Here is a 19833-nt window from a genome sequence, read left to right on the forward strand (position 1 = left end):
AAATTCTTATAATTACCAAACAAATTATTTGTATTTAAAATTCCAGTTTTTAATTCTAGTGATTGAATTTCAATATTTTAAATGAAATTCGCGTTATCAAACGCAATCTAAGAGGACGTTTGAAAACTTGCATTTCATTTCAAATATTGGATTTTAAATGACAGTATTTGACTTATCATTTCAAATTCGTATATTTATAATAATATTTGAATATCCTGGATTTCAAATGAAATCCAAATCCCAATCTAAATTTTCAAATAGCTTATTTGATTAAATTCGAAATTTTAAATGAAATTCAGTTTGCCAAACGGGCCATAAAATTAATTAAATAGTATTGAGAAACATCAGAACTTAATATTATCAAAACATCACAGACATGGGATTCGGGCCCCCACTACAGCAGGTGCAGAGCCCAAATTTCTCGGATTTCCAAGCCCATTTCATCTTGGATTTCTATTCACTTGTCATTTTTCATGGGCATTGCCTTCTTCATGTCCTTGTGTTAGAATCTTTCCTTGGCCCATTTTTGGGCTTGTATGGGTTGGTTTCTTGATCTTTTGGTCTTGAAATGTTACCGACCAAAGTTTAGTTATTACTCCGGTGCCCGCTTTAATTTATTTGTACAGTTTGACTTTTACACGGAATTTAAGATGCATTAACCACATAGCTACATTAATTTATTTTTTATTTTTTTTTTAATAAAAATTTAAGATTTATATTTTTATTTATAAAAAATAATTAACGTAACTATGCTGTCAATGCATCTGAAATTACGTATAAAAATCAAACTGGACAAATAAATTGGGACAGGAGTAAAAAATTATCAAACATTAAATGATACATAAAAATTCGGTGATTTATGCATTTGAATTTGATAATTTGTTTTGGTTCTCATGTTCTCTCGCACCTGCCTAAAAAAATATATGTTTACACAAAAAATATATCAAAGAACTTTAAACCGGTTCAAAAGATAATTGTAAACTTGAAAATACATCCATTAAAAACAATACTACATGATTTAACAATGTAAACTCATCTTTCTAAAAAACAATTGTAAACTCGTGAGTTTCCGCGATCGAGCCCGGGATCGAGCAATTTAATACTTCATGTAAGAGTTCTACCAAAAGCTTTCATTCAGCTTTGAAAGTTTACATTAAACAACATTCTATCTGTAAATGATTGACTGCTTTCTATTACACAACCCCACATTTGTGATTGTCGTGGACTTCAATGAATGACCAAAAACCACTTCAACTCTACTGAATCTGAACGTTATCTTGCAAATTTAGTTATCGCTGCAACTGTATTACGACTATATTTCTCCTCTGATTGTACATTGATCATACAGCATATTTAGCTAATAATTAGGCATGGTCAGCTGAAATTGAACCACACAATCGGCTGCTCCGGATACCTGTTAGGTTTCAGTCTTTCAGAACACATCTCTATTTGAGCTCCCCGGCATGACAGTGCTTTCTAAAGATTGCTTCAAATGCATCGTCAAAGCATAATTGTTAAACTGCAACAATAAAATTGAATAAAGAGCACTTCCACATTTAAAATATAATTTTATAAAAATTAAAAGACAGCGAGCAAATCAATTCCATAAGAAATTCCAGTTTTGCATATTATAATCTTGTCGGAAAGAATCCCAATAGTCGGATCATACTAGTAAAGATACAATCTTAAACGTTTAGAACTATAATTGTGGAACCTCGCTAGTGTAAACATTTTCCTTACAAACAATACTTATTTTTTAAGTGTAAAGAAGCAACAAATCTTTTCCAACCATATGACAAGGGAAAATATAAAAGCGCAAACAAAGTCGCAAACTACAAAACTAATTATTTTGAGCTTTACCTCTAGGTTCTTCAAATGCTCCTGGTATTGAGATATCATCTGCTTCATATGCTGCACCTCCTGGTTCTTCTCATCATACTCCTTCTGCCGTTCATGTTGGATTGTCACAGCACGCTTGAGGATAGTATTCTCCCGTACAAGGACTTCGGTTTGCTCCTTGAGCATTATAATTTCCTGCAATTTGCAGAGAAGTTTCATTAGGCAACACTCATTTAATTTCCAGAAATAAAGAATCAAAGAAACGTGCACGGATACAAGTACAGTTTGAAATATGAACTTCAGAATATAAAACAAATGATCATCCTAGATGTCTAGTAGTTATATGCTCCGGACCCTTTGGCTTCACCTTTCTCTATGCTTAGACAAACTATAGAGTCTACATAGCAGTGGAGGCTTTAAGAAAAGGTTGCACATATATGCTCCTTCCTCGTGTCATATAATATAACAATGATCAAATGAAACACATTCTCACAGATTCTTTAGATCAAAGACTGATTTATATCAATAAATGCAGGGTGGTTTCTGGATAAGTATTACCGGGCACTACAATCATATATACATATGGAAAAAATGGGGTAAAGTACATCAAAAGAAAAAAAGGTCAATAACCTAAATTACATGTAATAATGCATATAGTAGTACCTTGTGAACATTTTGTGCCCCCTCAACACTAGCACGAGCAGAGATAGATTTCTCTAAACTTTCCAACACTCTTGTTGCTCGGGACCTAGCATCATCCGTGCTCGTAGCACTCTGCATTTCTCTCACAAGCAGTTCCACCCATTCCGCACCCTCCAATTGGACAGTATCTCTTGCCAAATTATCCTTTATTGAAATTCCATCAGCAGTCGTCACACCTACCAATACAAATACAATAACAGTCATTAGACTCTTTCCAAAAGGACATAATTTGGGTAATTATAGTGCAGGATATCATCTGACAAATAATTTAGATGGCCATAATATAATTCCCGATGTTTGTTACTGCTTGGGAAAAAGTGCATAATTTACTATATGCTTGTCACAACTGATAACACAGTTAAAACACAGGTACCACAGGCTTGTAACAGTGAACTAAAAAAATTCAATGCAAGAACCCATTAACAGAGGAACACCGCATCAAGCATTGTCTTGCTTTAAAAGTAGGACATTGGTCTCTATACAATTTCATTAGAATCATGTAACCTATTCTTGTTAGCCGGATGATGATTGAGCAAAATGATTTATTCCAATATATATATAGGGTCGGGTTTTAATGAAAACCTAGGAAGCAGAGATGCTGGTGCAGGGGTTCGCAATGCAGGGATATGCGAGTTGGACAAATCCTAAAATATGGGATGCGGGTGCGGGGCGATACAACATTTATAAATAATATAATATGCATATATAGAATTTAATCAAGTTTTTAATAAAGTCAATAACGTTATTATTGCAATAACATTTAACGCAAATAATACATATACAAATTATGCAAAAATAAGTAATTAACTAGCTTCCTGATTGAGGAATTGACATACAGAATTATATAAATAATAAATTAATAATCAGATGCAAGCTAGGTATTATACAAAATTATACACGTTAACAAATACATTCATACATTATTTACCACGTCAACTATTCATGCACAGTAATTAACCATGTCATTCAAACCTAAACAACTGTTTGAATGTTTAACAGATATACAGATACATATATTTATAATTTATGTAACTATATATATAGACGTTAGAATGTGAATAAAGAAGAAAAGAGAGATGATCCGAAATTCAAGGAAGACGCGAGCGAAGAAGATGGTGGCAATGTAGAGCGTACACGCCGCCAATCATAGAGGAATTATGGATTTCTTTCCTCTCTCGATGACTGCGGCTAAAAACAATATTAGGGCTTAAGATACAAACAAATAACATGATGAATAAGGGCTAAAATTTACAACAGGTTCCCGCATCCCCGCCCCCTGCCACAAAATATGGGGGATATGCCATCTGTCACAATCCGTTCTAATTCAGCCACACGGCCCACAGCCCCGCACAAAGGAATACACGGATAAAAACCTGGGAGGGGAATCCCTGTTTTTTAAATGCGAACCAGAGAGCAGTGAGAAGCAAATGTAAAGATATATGTCAACATAGATAGCAGTGCAGAACATTTAGTTATCCGGTTCTCAAATTGAGAAAAACCCACACACATGCATATGTATACTTAATTCATCACCATGATGTAGCAAACACAATACATACTGCAGCAATGCAAAACAGGGCTGGATGTGCATGCCAATTTCCAACTACCACTTCAATGAATGCATACATAAATATATTGAGACACACATAGTGAATCTGATTTTACTTTCTTATGGCATGTCACCACGTGACCAATCCCAAGTTGCCTCTAAAGAAGATTTATTTGCATTGTAATATCTCTTACTTTACACACTAGCTGACATATATCTCTTCCATAAATAGTAGCCCTTGAGGATACTTAGAGTAGCCCTCCTAATATCTACACTAACTTATATTTAAAAAATAATTCATACATATAACATCTACGAAATTATTTGATCTGAATCCAGGGTAAGTAAAAGTTTACCTGTCCCCGAATCTGGAGCTAGTTTCACATCAGAGCCCGTATTTCCCTCCACATATCCGAGATGAAGATTATGCAGGTTCTTGATGGCAGATTCTATATCATACCCACTTTCTTCGAGTGCTCTCTCAAGATACTGAAACACATAATAAACATTTTTTTAGTACAAAGATAACATTGTAGCCAACAATAGAATATCATCATACATACATTCCACATGAACAATACGAAACTAAATCCATTTAACTCAAGTGCTAGTCCACTAAACTACAATAATAGTAAATGTTTCCAATTGTAATTATACTTTTCATTGAATATTTTAACAAGAATTAAATTTTCAAATAATTAACAAAATTAATAGATCTGTCTAATTATTAATTCAATCACTATTCAATAACACAGAAACACAATTATCTATAATTCAAAATCATACTGAGAGAGAGAGAAGGATAGAGAGAGAGAGGTGGAGATGGATAGGGAGAGGGAGAGAGAGAGAGAGGAGGGGGGAGAGAGAGAGGGGGGGGAGAGAGAGAGAGAGACCTGTTTGTCCATATCAGTAAACACAGCACGGAGTTGATCAACAGCAGACGGCGAACAGCGCGACGGAGAAGAAGAGAAGAACCGGAGCTTCTTGGAGAACGGAGAAGACGCCGGAGAAGTCGGAGAATTGGAATTATCGTCGGAAAAGAAAGATCTCTTGCCACACAAACTCATTGTGAATATGAATGTGTGTATAAGTATAAATGTGTGTATGTATATACTCCGAAATAGACTCAATTTCGGAGAAATGGATCAAATTTATATAGAAAAGGGGGTTAGGGTTTAGAAATTTGAAATTGAATTCAATTGAATCATCCGACTCCGAGTGCGAGTTTGATTTCCCCCCTTTTCTTTTGTAGATGTCTATCTTCGATATTTTATTTTATTTTCATTTTTATCGATCTATAACTATAATACATATCACTTTTCTGAATAATAAAGTGTATGTGTACAAAAATGACTAGTAAATTTTTGAGTTATTTCATTGCACTCAAATATGTATCGTGCGGTTTTTTACTCAAATCTCAACCGAAACACATGTATTATTTGATCAAATTTTCAAACCGCACTCATACCGCGTACGCTTAAAAAACGCATAAATCACATCATGAAAATGTGGTGTGGTGCGTTGTGATGTGGCTTGTACGATTTATATATTAAAAAAATACGATTCCATACAAATACAATAAAAATTTAGTTAAGATGGGGGCGAAAACTAATATGTAATTGATTAAAAATAAAAATATGTTAGTACTTTGTAATGTTTAAGCTAGCATTTATAATACAAAATTAGATAAAAGAAGAAATCAGTCTATTATATATATATATTAAAAATAAATAAATATATATGTATATATATATATGAAATTGCGGTGGGGTGTAATTTGAACCGCAATATTAAAATGTCAAATCGCAAATTGCACCGCACCAGGCAGTTTGTTAAAAATTTAAACTGCAACCGCATTACAAAAAATTCAAACCGTATTTTATGATGCGTTATGAGACGGTGTGGGTGTTTTTTGCGATTTGAGCGGTTTGTGTGATTTGATGATCAGCCTAATATGTATCATATGCGCTCAAATTACTTATATCATAATCTTATAGATAAAAGTGATTCTGAATTAAATTTCATAAAATCGCAAACTATAATTAGGTTCAATATTTGCATTTCAAACACATCAAACAAATCATGTTGCAACATTACATACCATTTTTAACATTGGATTAAAATAAAAATCATAGCTAAAACTAACTTGATGAAAGACTGAACCTGCATTTCTTACGTGGCTACCACTCCGGTACTGCACAATGTACATAATTAGAGGTATATGTTTTTTAAGCCCGAGTTTGAGCTGCATAATATGAATCACTACTGTCGTTTCGACTTAATGCAACTTCTGAGTGAGATGGTTCAACTTAATAAAAAAGAGTTCGTTCAACGTCACACTTGCAGGGGCAGATCCAGAATTTTAAAACTACCGGGACGGATCCAGAATTTTAAAACTACCGAGACGGATCCCGAATTTTAAAACTGACACTTGGTTTTTGCGAAAAATTACTGAAGATGTGAAAATGAGATAGAATGTTTTATGAATAGAAAGATAAATACTAGGATGTTCCATTTGCAATATTACATTTGTATAAACAATGTACATATATTGTCCTTCCTCACTGACTCACTAGGTTGCAATATACACGAAAATGATCACCAGCTGAAGTAGAGTCGAAAGAACTAACGACTTATGATCTGTCTCAGCTGAAATTCTAATTTTTTTCCCAACCATTTTTGTGTCTGTTGAAATATGTTGCACTGTTTTTCCAGCTCCGTTGTTCTGTGTTCCACAATGCCTGATTCCAGAGTCGAATAGTAAATCCAAATCATCAGCTGAACTATTTCTTTCATCGTAGCAAAGCCCTGAATTATTGTACATACTTGATTTCCGTTTCATCCTCTGAGTCATTTCTCTTCCCAGAGGAACTCTTCCTGTTAGCTCAATGTTGTTTAGTCTAAACTCGCCCAGATTGCTTAAGTTCTGAAAAGTTAATGGAACGGATCCATTTAATCAGTTTCCATCAAGGTGGAGGACTCAGAGACTTGATAAAAGGCCTAATGGCTCTGGTATTGGTCCATGTAAATTCATTTCTGACAGGACTAAGATCATTAGATTCTTCAAACCATCAAACACGTTATCCGGGATTGTTGAGTATACCATTGGATTTGCATTCAACATTAGAGCTTGTAGAGATTTCATGCATTCGAATGAAGTTGGAAGAAGACCGAATTGACTGTTATAGCTTATGTCTAAGAGAACTAGGTTGCTGAGGTGATTTATCAAGTTAGGGACTGAACCAGAAAGGTGATTATGGCTTAAATTGAGTTTAAGTAGAGAATGGCAAGTTCCTATTGTGGTTGGGATAAAGATGCTGAGGAGATTTTGGTTGAGGCCAAATTTGTTTAAACCCGATAATGTTACAGTTGGAATTGAACCAGTTAACTTGTTTACGCTCAAGTCTAATGACCTTAAACCAGTAATTCGGCCAAGTGAGACTGGAATTGAACCGTTCAAGTTATTTTTGTGAAGATCAAGAACTCGTAAACGGGTGATGATAGCTCATATTAGTTCAGGCCCAATAAAAGGAGCCCAGGGCCCACTGACAATAATCATGGGAGCCTCCGGGACACGTGGCAACATCACCGCCGTCCAGGCGGCCCGGATCTAGAATCTTCCAACGGTTCGGATCCGGAAATACATTGGCTCATCACAGACACCCACGCGTCCTTCAGTCCAAAACTCACCTACGGCCCAGATCAAAGGTACAAACCCCTAAACCTTAATGGGAAGCCTATAAAAGGCTAAATAAAAGGGGTGTTGGGGGTTACTTCATCTTTACTATATACACACACCACATTTGAATAATTCCTATTTTACCCTTTCTTCTCCAATACCCCTTCTCATTCTCACACCGGAGGTACCGCGGAGACGCTACCCCCTCCGGTTCTGTTTTGTAGGAGCCCATCCTACAGCTACACCACACACCGCCATCATTTCTACTCAAATGAAGTTTGAGTCCGAGTAGGACAAGAAGATGACCCCGGGTTGATCTGGAATTATCATTGGCGCTAGAAGGAGGGGTCGAACCTCCGACCAGTGGTGTTCATTTTCGCTGCCCAACTCCGCCCTTGAGATCAGAATACTACACTTTTGTAAGATTACCAATCTGCTTTCTTAGATCTACTTTTTCCCATAAGCATGTTCTCTTAAAATATCATTAGTGGATCTTGTTTAGCTACATTTGACGTAGTATTATAATACTTTGGGAGCTCATAGCGGTGATTACCACGTATTTTAGATCTAAAATATACGTATTACTATTCGAATTTGCATCATCTCTTGCTATAAGCTCAATATTACTGAACGATCATGACAACAAGAAAAAATAAGGCAACCGCTTCCGCCTCTGTCCTGCCACCACCGCCCCCACCCAGGGACAGAGAGATGGAAGATGTGGACGAAGGGCTCCCCATAACCCGGACTCCCTCTCAACCCATCCAACCAGGAGATCAAAGAGTAACTATTGAAAAAGCCGCCCACAAGTATGTCAAAATTTCGGCCAACCCCTTGGGAAACATAACCTCATAACAGATACAATCCGCAATGAGCCTGTGGAAGGAAAAGTATAATACTGAACATGAGACCCGCCCAGGGGATCGGTAGGAACATTCTGAAGAATCACGGGGATTAGTGCAGGATCGAATCGCAAAGAACCTGAAAAGGCCTCCAGAAGACGCTCTGGATGAAATTAAAAGAGCTACTCTCCGGGACAGGATCCGGAAAGAAGAAGAAGCCAGAGCTAAAGAAATAATTGAGAATCGAATCTGGGATGAAGAAGCAAAGCTGGAAAAGAAATCTCACTGAATCCATGTTTCCTCGGATTCGGAGCCTGAAAAAGAATCCAAACAAGAACAAATGGCACGCGCTCTCCGTGATATTAAAAGAAAAGTCGAAGGCGACATGAAAGTTGGAGCGGCGGCCACCCTATTTACCAGGAAGCTGGAGTCTGCTCTCAGAGAATTAGGGCTCAAACACTTCAATTTCGACTCCTTTGATGGGTTGGCTGACCCCGAAGAGCATCTGAATTATTTTGAACAAATCTCCAACATTTATCACTACAATGACCTAATTAGATGCCGCTTCTTCGCATCAACACTCAAGGGGGGGCTCAGAAATGGTTCAGCTGAATATCGTCTCGAAGTGTTGATTCCTGGAAGGACTCTCGAGAGATTTGCTTAAAAAATTCCAGGCTAATCGAATGAACGAACTACAAATGTGTCATTTGGAAACAATCCAACAGAGGAGCAAAGAGTCCCTCCCCGATTTCATCAATAGATTTTAAGAAGCTGTCAACCAACTATCCAATTTGGAAGAAAAAGAAGCTGTTAATATCTTCCGGAGAAACCTCCACCCGGTCTCTTGCGAAGGCTATGTCAAGGACCTAATTCACAGAGAGCCCCAGATCATGGCCTCAGCCTATGCACTGACCTCCAAATTCATAAAAGAAAATGATTTTCTCAAGTCAATGAAAAAGAATAGGAGAATACCCGACGACGACGAGTCCCCGAAGCGTCGCTCGTCATACAGGAAGGATAAGAGATTCAAACTAGATAGATAGTCGAACTACATCCAACAATCCCAGGGAACCCCACCCCGGGACAACTATTCTGGGTCCCAGAAAAATGAGAGGAAACCAAAAGCTAAAAGGGATACTAAGCCATAACCGGAATGGACACTCCCCGTGCCGATATCTTGCGCGAAGTTAAAGGTAACCCCTTTTATTATCCACCAAAATCGTTACTTGCACCCCCGGAGAACAGGGCCCGGGACAAACATTATGGGTACCACGAAGATCATGGACATACAACAGAAAATTGTTTCACTTTGAAAATGTTCATCGAAGATCAAATTAAGAAGGGGAACATGAACCATTATCTTTAGAGAAAGTTGAACGACAAAGACAAGACCCCGCGCAGAAGCAAGAATGTGGTCAACGTTTTCTTCGGCGGAACGACCTCTCCACCCCGGAGCCCGGACATGGATAATGACGTGATGATGGTCCAGCCTTTTGAAGATGAGCCAATATACTTCTCCTATTCTGATGTTGAAGGACTCAGTCCAGACCACAACCAGGCCTTGATGGTGACTCTCGATGTGGCAGATAACAAAGTAAAAAGAATCTTAGTTGATAATGGTTCTTCTGCTAACATAGTATTCGAGCATACACTCAATATGATGGAGCTCGGCCACCTGCATATGGACCCTTGCCTTGAGGACCCCTTATATGGGTTCAGGAACACAATGATTCCAATCCGGGGAGTTATTTATCTTTCCATAACTTTTGGAACTGCACCCCAACAGGTTTCTCATATCATGAAGTTCTACGTGATAAGTGCAGCGTCATCATACAACATGATCCTTGGCAGGCCCACAATCACCAAACTTAGGGCCATCCCTTCGACGATTCATCTGAAGCTCAAATTCCCCACGCCGGGAGGAATAGGAGAGCTAAAGGGAGACAGACATGGAAGGAAAGTGCTATGGTCAGGCATTAATCATGGCAGAAATAGAACCGGAGAACCGAAAGAAGATAATGTCATTCCCCAAAGGACAAAGCAAAAAGAAGCAACGTGAACATCTCAGTAAGAGGCCCGGATTGGATGTGAATATGATCGAAGATTCGGGGTACAACGTAACCAACGCTGATGCCCGGATTCAGAAGTTTGTGGAAACCAAAGAAAAGACAAAAGTCAATCCCGCCCAACAGACAATAGAAGTTCAGCTGGAGCCCAGGAACCCCACCCGGAAGATCAAAATTGGCAAAGGCCTGGAAACCGCTTTTCAGAAAGAACTTGTCAATTTATTAAAAAAGTACGTTGATGTGTTCGCCTGGACCCCGAAACACATGCCGGGAATCGATGAATCTGTTGCAATGCATAGTCTGGACGTTGATACAAAACAGAGGTCGATCAAGCAAAAATAAAGAAACTTCGCCCCGAAGAGACAACATGCAATTGATGAAGAGGTAGAAAAATTGTTGAAGGCGGACATCATTTGCGAAATTAAGTACCCAGATTGGCTTGCAAACGTTGTTCTGATAAAAAATCCGAATGGGAAATGGAGAATGTGTGTCGATTACACAAGCCTCAATTCGGATTGCCCTAAATACTCCTACCCACTGCCCAACATAAACCAGCTGATTGATGCAACTTTGGGCCATGTTATTCTAAGCTTCATGGATGCCTTTTCGGGATATAACCAAGTCAAAATAAATCCAGAAGACATTGCAAAGACTGCCTTCATCACACACCGGGTTGTATACGCCTTCATCATGATGTCATTCGGCCTAATTAATGCCGGATCCACATATCAAAAAATGATGAATATCATTTTTAAGAGCCAACTGGGAAGGAACATGGAATCTTATGTTGACGACGTGATATCCAAATCAATCACAATACCAGATCACATCAAAGACCTCAAGGAATGCTTCGACAACTTAAGAAAGTACAACATGAAGCTGAACCGGGAGAAATGCGCTTTCGGGGTCCCATCTGGGAAGTTTCTTGGTTAGTGAATGGGGAATCGAGGCCAACCCGGAGAAAATTAAAGCAATCATGGAAATGGCGATTCCACGGACCCAGAAAGTTATTCAAAAGTTGGCAAGATGCTTGGCATCCATTCGCAGGTTTATCCCAAAACTAGCGGAGAGATGCATGCCTTTCTTGAGTTACTAAAAGGAGCCCAGAACAAAAAACTAATTGAATGGACTCCGGAATGCGATACAGCCTTCGAAGAAGTCAAGCAACATCTGATGAACCCGCCTATACTGTCAAAATCCAAGCCCGGAGAACCCCTATATCACTACATTGCAGTCGGGCCAAGAGCAATCTCTTTGACTCCCATACGGGAATAAAAAAGAACACAAAGCTCGGTCTACTATGTAAGTCAGGTCCTCAAGGACGTTGAAACCCGGTACCCAAACTTAGAAAAACTTGCCCTAGCTCTTGTACACTCAAGCAGGATTTTAAGGTAATATTTCCAAGGCCAGGAGATCAAGGTGATCACTGATCATCCACTCCGGAAAATCATTCACAAACCAGATGCATTCGGAAGACTGGTAAATTGGGCGATAGAGCTAAGCCAATTCAATATCAAGTTTGTTCCAAGGATGGCCATAAAATCCCAGGGTTTGGCTGAGTTCGTCATGGAATGTACTTTCCCTGGGGACCCCAGAAATCCCAGCAAACCAATCCGGAGGCGAAAAAGAAACCAACGGCAAGAACACATGGACGTTATATGTAGGTGGCTCGACGACAGTTGAAAGGTCCGGGGCAGGCATAATCCTTTCGAATCCGGATGGCTTTACAATTCAACAAGCTATAACTTTCGCTTTTAAAGCAACAAACAATCAAGCCGAATATGAAGAATTGCTCTCCGGACTCAGACTAGCAAAATCCCTCGGGGTAACAAAGTTGGTCATCCATAGTCATTCCCAGATTGTGGTCAAACAAACTAATGGAGAATACATCGCGAAAGACCCCAAGTTGGCACAATATCAAGAGATGGTGCGAAGTATCCTGGAAACCATCTCGGATACCACCATTCTACAGATAAACATAGTGGAAAAGTCTAAGGGAGATGAGATCTCCAAGCTCGTGCAAAACACTTCAGATCTAAGCAGTTCAGTCTATTTTGAAGAGCTCGGGGCACCTAGTACAGATCGAGCCAAAATCTTATGCATCAGCAGCCCGGATAACTGGATGACTCCCTATATAGCCTACTTGAAAGATGGAACACTTCCAGAAGATGAGAATAATGCACGTTACCTCAAATATAAAACTGCCCGTTTCTTCCTTGAAGATAATCAACTGTATAGGCGAACCTTCTCTGCACCCACTCTTAAATGTGTTTATCCGGATGAGGCAGATTATAGTCTCCGGGAGGTTCATGAGGGAATTTGCAGAGATCACTTAGCTGCCAAAGCCCTAGCCTACAAAATCATTAGACAAGGGTACTACTAGCCAACTATCCACGCAGATGCGATGACATATGTAAAGAAATGCAACAAATGCCAAAAGTTCAGCAATATGCCGAAGCAAAGCCCAAGCCTTCTTGGGTTAATTCTCTCCCCGGTTCCCTTTGCTGTTTGGGAGATTGACATCATGGGTCCTTTTCCCCGAGCCAAAGGAGATTTACGTTACTTCCTAGTAGCGATTGACTGTAACTAAATGGGAGGAGGCTAAAGCCATGCGAACCATCAATCAACAAGATTGCATAAAATTCATGGATCCAATCGTGATGAGGTTCAGAATCCCGATGGTCATGATCTCGGGTAATAGACCGCAGTTTGTCGGATCGTACTTTGAAACATATCTGAAAGAGCTCAACATCAAGCATAAAAGAGCATCTGTGGCCCACCCCCAGGGGAACAGACATGTAGAGGTCACCAACAGGACCATACTCCGGGGTCTAGAGAAAATATTAGAGGAATCCAAGAAGACCTAGCCAGATGAACTCCCGAAAGTCTTATGGTCTTACAGGACCACCCCCAGGATAGGAACCGGGGAGACTCCTTTCAAACTTGCTTATGGCACCGAGGCTCGACTCTTAGTCAAAACCGGATCACCCTCCCACATAGTTGTCAATTTCAATGAAGTCTCAAATATGGAAGGCCTTAAAACCAACCTGGAGCTCTTTGATGAAGTAAGAGACCGGGCCATGGAAAAGATAGAAAACTACAAGGAAAAGACAAAACTCTATTTTACAAAAAAGGCCAAAGTCAGGGAATATAGAGTGGGAGATTTGGTGCTCCAGGACACTGAAGCTTCAGAACCAACAAATCAAGGCAAACTGCAACCCAACTGGGAAGGGCCCTACAAAGTCAAAGAGGTGTTGTGCCCGGGGACATACAAGCTATACTATCTCAATGATACTGTGGTTCCGAACACCTGGAACGGGGCCCGGTTAAGGAAATTCTATCAATGATTGAAAGGTGAACATTCTGGGATCATCTCTATGTTAGAACTATGATATCTTTATCTCCCAATAAAATTATTTAAATTTTATTTCCATTCACCCCAGAATGTAATCTCTACCTTATTACAATCTGAATGAGAAACTTTATTTTAAGCCTCCCATAGCTTAGAACAATTTTATTATATTATTTGATTACTGCCATCATATGCATACCCAAATGCATGACTTAGAAAAAATTCTAAAAATTGAATTTTTGCCCCAACCCGGGGTCAGTATGAGGCACAACCCATGTGTACTTATAGGAATTTCTAAAAATTGAAACTCTTACCTCGACCCGGGGTCAATACTTATAAAAACTTATAAAAATTGAAATTTTGCCCCCAACTCGGGATGAATGTAAGGCGCAACCCATGTGTAGTTATATAAATTTATAAAGTTTGAAATTTAACCCCTACCCGGGGTCAAAAAACACAATACACGTGTACTTAGATAAATTTAGCTAAATTTGAATTTGTCCCCACCCAGGGTCAGAAACAGGTCACAGCCCATGTGTACTTAATAAATTTTCTAAGTTTGAATTCAAATGAAAGGCGATAAAATGCAAGCAAAACGGACATGCATTAAAACAAACCAGGGGAAATCTACCCTGGGAACAAACAAAAGTACGTTCAAATTACATAAACAGCCAAATGGCTTAGTTAAGAATCGCTTAAAATAATAAAGTCAAGTTACAAGGCACAAGGCCCAAACAAATCAATCTTTTGCTGTCGGCTCGGGGGAGGAGAAGGAGGCTGCTCCGGGTCATCCTGAGGAAGAGGAGGCTACTGAGCTAGGGGAGATTCGGGCAAAGGAGGCGCATTGGTGGACGGTCCAGCTCCAGACTCTCTAGCCGAGATGGGGTTGGCTTCGTTCTCCAGTCGAGTCTCCTATTCGATATACTTTTTAAGGAAGACATCCAGGAGTTAGCTTGCAGGAAATTACACGTCAAAACTGGAAGGTACAAAGCAGAAAAAGACAAGTACAAAGAATAAGGCAAATACTCACAGCCGTGACATCCTCCTGCATAGAAACCAGGAAGTCCTCGAGAGGCTCCCTCCGGTACCGCCTCCTCTCAGTAGTGGTGGCATAGTTTTCAAACAGTTCCTTCCGTCGAGTCTCAGGGTAAAACTAGCCAAATGTGCCTTGAGGATCTCCGGAGTGTTCGGAGCCAACTCCGTAGCAGCCCTTCTTGGAAACTCTGCTCCCAGACCCCTCAGCGTCCTCCTCCCCGGTCTCCACAGGGGCAGCCTTCCTCTTTCTTGGGGCGTTGTCTTTCTCTTTCTCATTCTCCTTAACAGCCTCAGCCCGGGGCTCATTTATCACAATCGTAGTCCTCCCCGGACGTGTTGGCGCAGTCTTCCCGACCTCGGCACCAACTCCACCATCCTCACCCTCCCCAGCCTTCTTCTTCGCGTTGTTCATACTGTTCAAACCACCAATCGTCTTGCACCTTGCAGCCAAATTCTTCAACTGTGCAGACATGTTGCTTGGGTACATAATCAACTTCAGAATACCTGAAATTTCAACAATTCAAACATCAGTCACGTATAAAAGAAGAAGACAATAATGAAAGTCAAAGAAAAAGTTAAGGGAAGAGACTTACACCCGGCAGCATGCATGTCTACATTATTGTTAAAACTGTCCCAGGTCCACTGCGCTCCGAGTGCCCTACACAAGGCATATACCATCGTGAGAGCTCCTTGCCCGAGCCGCTGAACCGGAAATTTATTTGTTTTCAAATTACACTTATGGAGTGGCATGAACTCCAGATCCCCACCCCGGACAAATATGAACTCCCGGTGCCAACCCTTAAGGGAACTTAACATGCTGACCGGGAGAACCATCTTGGCGGACGGATACCCACAATCCTCAATCCGAAACAGGAACTCATATATTAGCATACTAGTGGATCTTTTATTCTTGAAGATGTGGTGGAAGAGTCTAAAAGTGCGCAAGTAATCTTTGGCATGACAACAAGCCAGGAACCAATTAATCCACTTCACAAAGTTCGGGGCTAACTGTGTGAAGGGAATCCCATACACATCCCCGCAAAGGGATTTTGTGAACTGATGTAGACCTAAGTGCATATCCCAGAGATACTCTAAAGGTATCCCGACATAACCCCCGCCAGTCTGTGATAAACTCTGTCATGGGCCTTGGGCCACCTCCACTCATACTCATCCCCGAGATTAAAGGCGAGCCTACGGGAGCTATCTACCTCCGTAACGGTATGTTTGTCCCTGATCTCCTTATGTACAGGCCGCACTCATACCGGGTCCCCGGGGCATTAAAAAATTAACTATCCAAAGCTGCGTCATCATATGGCTCCCTCCTATCCAATCCCTTCGGACCCCCGTACACCCCGACCAAGTCTCTATAGTAAAAATCCAAAGGTTTAGGGTCTCGCCTACACTGGACAAAGTAGTGGTCCACATCCTCCCAGGACCCATCTGGATTGGATAGAGTACCCCCGCGGCCCAAAAGTAAGGTCTCGGCCGATACTTGAACAGGTCTCTCAGCTCGGGGAAGCATCTTAAATGAATCGCTATTGGAAGTAGAAGAAGATGAACTGGGTAATATATCACCTATAAATTTGGGTCTATCCGGGTTCCGTTTTTTAGGGTTAGTTGTCTGCTTAAATCTCCTACCTTGCATATACTATACATATATACATATACACCCCGGAGTCAATACCACGCCCGAACCCAAACACAAAAAAAAAATAAGAAAAACTCAGAAATAGATATTACACAAAACAAAGATCAAAAACAAGATCTATGCAATATACATACAACTATGACAAAAAACATAAACAAAGAACATACCCCGAGATCAACTAAACTTTGCGCAACTAAAACCCATTTTTACCACATACGAATCAACAAAGATTGATGTTTTCTACGCAAACCAAACACAAAGAAACCGCAAAAACCATACAAAAACTTCAAACTACACACATTTAAGTTCAAAACTATGCACCATACAAAAAAATTCTGAGTAAAAACTAGTGACAGTCGAAGCAAACTCGCATAAAAACAGAGACATGCACATCAAAAATGGCGAAAAAAAATACAAGGGAGTAAAGAAGCTTACAAGTAACAGGAGAAAGAAAAAGGCTTCGAGTAAAAACGCTTCGAGCTCTTTGATAAATTCGTTGATTTTCTGCTCTCAAATTTGTGTTTTGCGTAAAAGAAAAAAGAGAAGAGGAGAGAAATATTTATAGGGGTAAAAGAAGAGAGTAGAGGAGGTGAAAAGGTTTTGGGCCAGAAAACACATCCTGGACATGTGGCGGCCTCCTATTGGTCCGCGTATTATAACTGTACAACAGTTAATACACACCCTGTCACGGTAATTATGACAGGGGAACGTCTTTTCAGAAGGGGGGGGAGGAACATTTTATACACTCAGATATATATATATATACATATACGTATATATATCCGTGAGTCCGGCTGAAATCCCAACAGACTTCTCACAACCTGACTTTTCCGCATCTACTTTCTAGAGTCCGGTCAAATCAAAGGACAACCCGTCCTTATCCATCCAACCTCATCTCAAATTTAAATTACAAATCAAAGAAAAGCCACAAAATTTTTCTTGTAACAATTTAAGGAACCCCACATTGGAAACAAATCAAAGAGACTAACCAAGTCAAACCCAGAGTCTTATATTCATAAGACCCCGGGGTTAGGGGCAACAAATCAAAGAAAAATCCCAAAACTTTTCTTCCAACAGTTTAAGGAACCCCACATTGGACACAAATCAAAGAGACTTACCAAGTAAACCCCGGAGTCTCATATTCAAAAGACCCCGGGGTTAGGGGGCAACAAATCAAAGAAAACCCCCAATTTTTTTCTTGCAACAGTTTGAGGATAACTAATCTACTCCCTCATCCAGGTAATTCGCATAAGGGAGTGAGAGACAAATGATAGCCCGTATTAGTTCAGACCCAATAAAAGGAAGCCAGGGCCCAATTGGAAATAACCCTGGGAGCCTCCGGGACACGTGACAACATCACTACTGTTCAGGTGGCCCGGATCCAGAACCTTCCAACTGTCCGGATCCGGAAGTACATTGGCTCATCATAGACACCCACGCGTCCTTTAGTCCAAAACTCACCTACGGCCCAGATCAAAGGTACAAACCCCTAAACCTTAATGGGAAGCCTATAAAAGGCTGAACAAAAGGGGTATTGGGGGTTACTTCATCTTTACTATATAAACACATATACACACACCACATTCGAGTAATTCTTATTTTACCATTTCTTCTTCAATACCCCTTCTCATTCTCACACCGGAGGTGCCGCGGGGACGCCACCCCCTCCGATTCCATTTTACAGGAGCCCATCTTACAGTTACACCACACACCGCCATCATTTCTACTCAAATGGAGTTTGAGTCCGGGTAGGACAAGAAGAGGATCCCGGGGTGATCTGGAATTATCAGGTGAGATTGCAAAGTTCATGTGGTATAGCCCCCACATGTCCGTTTTCCCTGAGAACTAATGTCTGTAATGTGGATCCCAATTTTTCGAAGAAAGAAGGAATAGGCTGAGGATTGTTTGTCAAACATCCGTATAAGAAAAGGCCGCGAAGATGATGAAGTTTAGTAATGGAAGGCGAGATAAAGGATCGTTTTGGGTCACAAATTGGGGATGCAGTATCATCAGACAATGCACCAAAGGAAAGTGATACAATATGGTACACATTGTCCTTATCAGACATGCATTCAATTCAGCGCCATCGACCTCAACAAACGTCAGGAATATCAGTTGCCCATTCGTTCCCAATGGATTTCATAATGTCGTAAACTGCCTCTTGTTCGTGCTTGTCAGTATGTGCTCCGTTGTTATTCATCGAGCTCTTATTTTTGCAAAATCAAAAGAAAAGTTTTGCAGAAATGTTCTAACAAATAAAGAACAAAAAAACGAGAGTAAAATGACAACTCTTATTTTTATCTATCAATTTACTCTTTTTTTGCTTTCGTGCTAATTCCCATTATAATGTTCTTTACCTTTTTTGGTCCAAATTTTCAGACTCACTCATACACAAGGTAAATCTAAAGATGTTGTTCCGAATAGGGGACAAATGTTGGATTATGGACTCAAAGAGAAGGGCCAAGTTAATTCATTAAATAGTAGTTAGATAGAAGCCCAAAATGCCCATTTATAAATAGAAAGTTATACGAGAACTTCCTATAAATATGGAGTTACTAGTTCATTTGGAAGAGTTGAAATTTTTAATAGAGAAAAGGCGGGCTTTCTCGTATTATTCGAATATTCCCTTTATTATTTGAATCATCAGGTTTGTTTGATGATAAATTGAAATTATTTGGAGAGATTATTAATCTATACCATATTATAATAACCGGAATGTGGTATAATTTGGTATGCATCTTTTTTGGTTGGTTTAGTTATCCTCTTTTATGACCGTAAGATCTTTTTAATCAAGTGATCAGGACCGTTAGATTGAAATACTAAAAGAATATATACTACCCAAACTCTCATGTTCGAAATACGCCTACAACAAATATTTATATAATTATTTATACAATACTAAAACTTCTAGGTTCAAACCCCATCAACAACAAATATTTATATTACTATTTATACACTACCCAAAGATTCAAGTTCGAATCCCGGCAATAACAAATATTTATATTGTTATTTTTAAATATATTAATAAGGTAATGATCCAAAAAGAAATTTATTATAATAATAAATAATATAAAAATATTAATAAAGACACGTGCATCGCACGGGTTGTAAAGCTAATACA

The 19833-nt window shown here is 39.6% G+C and overlaps 1 protein-coding gene and 1 pseudogene across 1 annotated transcript; both read right to left on the reverse strand.

Moving 5' to 3' along the window:
- Positions 1-974: 974 nt before the first annotated feature.
- LOC141717492 (uncharacterized) lies at positions 975-5347 on the reverse strand. Its single transcript, XM_074519593.1, has 5 exons — positions 4984-5347; positions 4447-4579; positions 2503-2717; positions 1861-2034; positions 975-1519 (listed from the first exon to the last, which is right to left on the reverse strand). The coding sequence occupies exons 1-5, from the start codon at positions 5155-5157 to the stop codon at positions 1433-1435; spliced, it is 783 nt and encodes a 260-aa protein (XP_074375694.1). The 5' UTR covers positions 5158-5347; the 3' UTR covers positions 975-1432.
- A 1315-nt stretch (positions 5348-6662) lies between these two features.
- LOC141718196 (protein TOO MANY MOUTHS-like) lies at positions 6663-18912 on the reverse strand (annotated as a pseudogene).
- Positions 18913-19833: the final 921 nt, after the last annotated feature.

The sequence above is a fragment of the Apium graveolens genome, chromosome 4 (assembly GCF_009905375.1).
Source record: "Apium graveolens cultivar Ventura chromosome 4, ASM990537v1, whole genome shotgun sequence".
Classification (NCBI taxonomy): Eukaryota; Viridiplantae; Streptophyta; class Magnoliopsida; order Apiales; family Apiaceae; genus Apium; species Apium graveolens.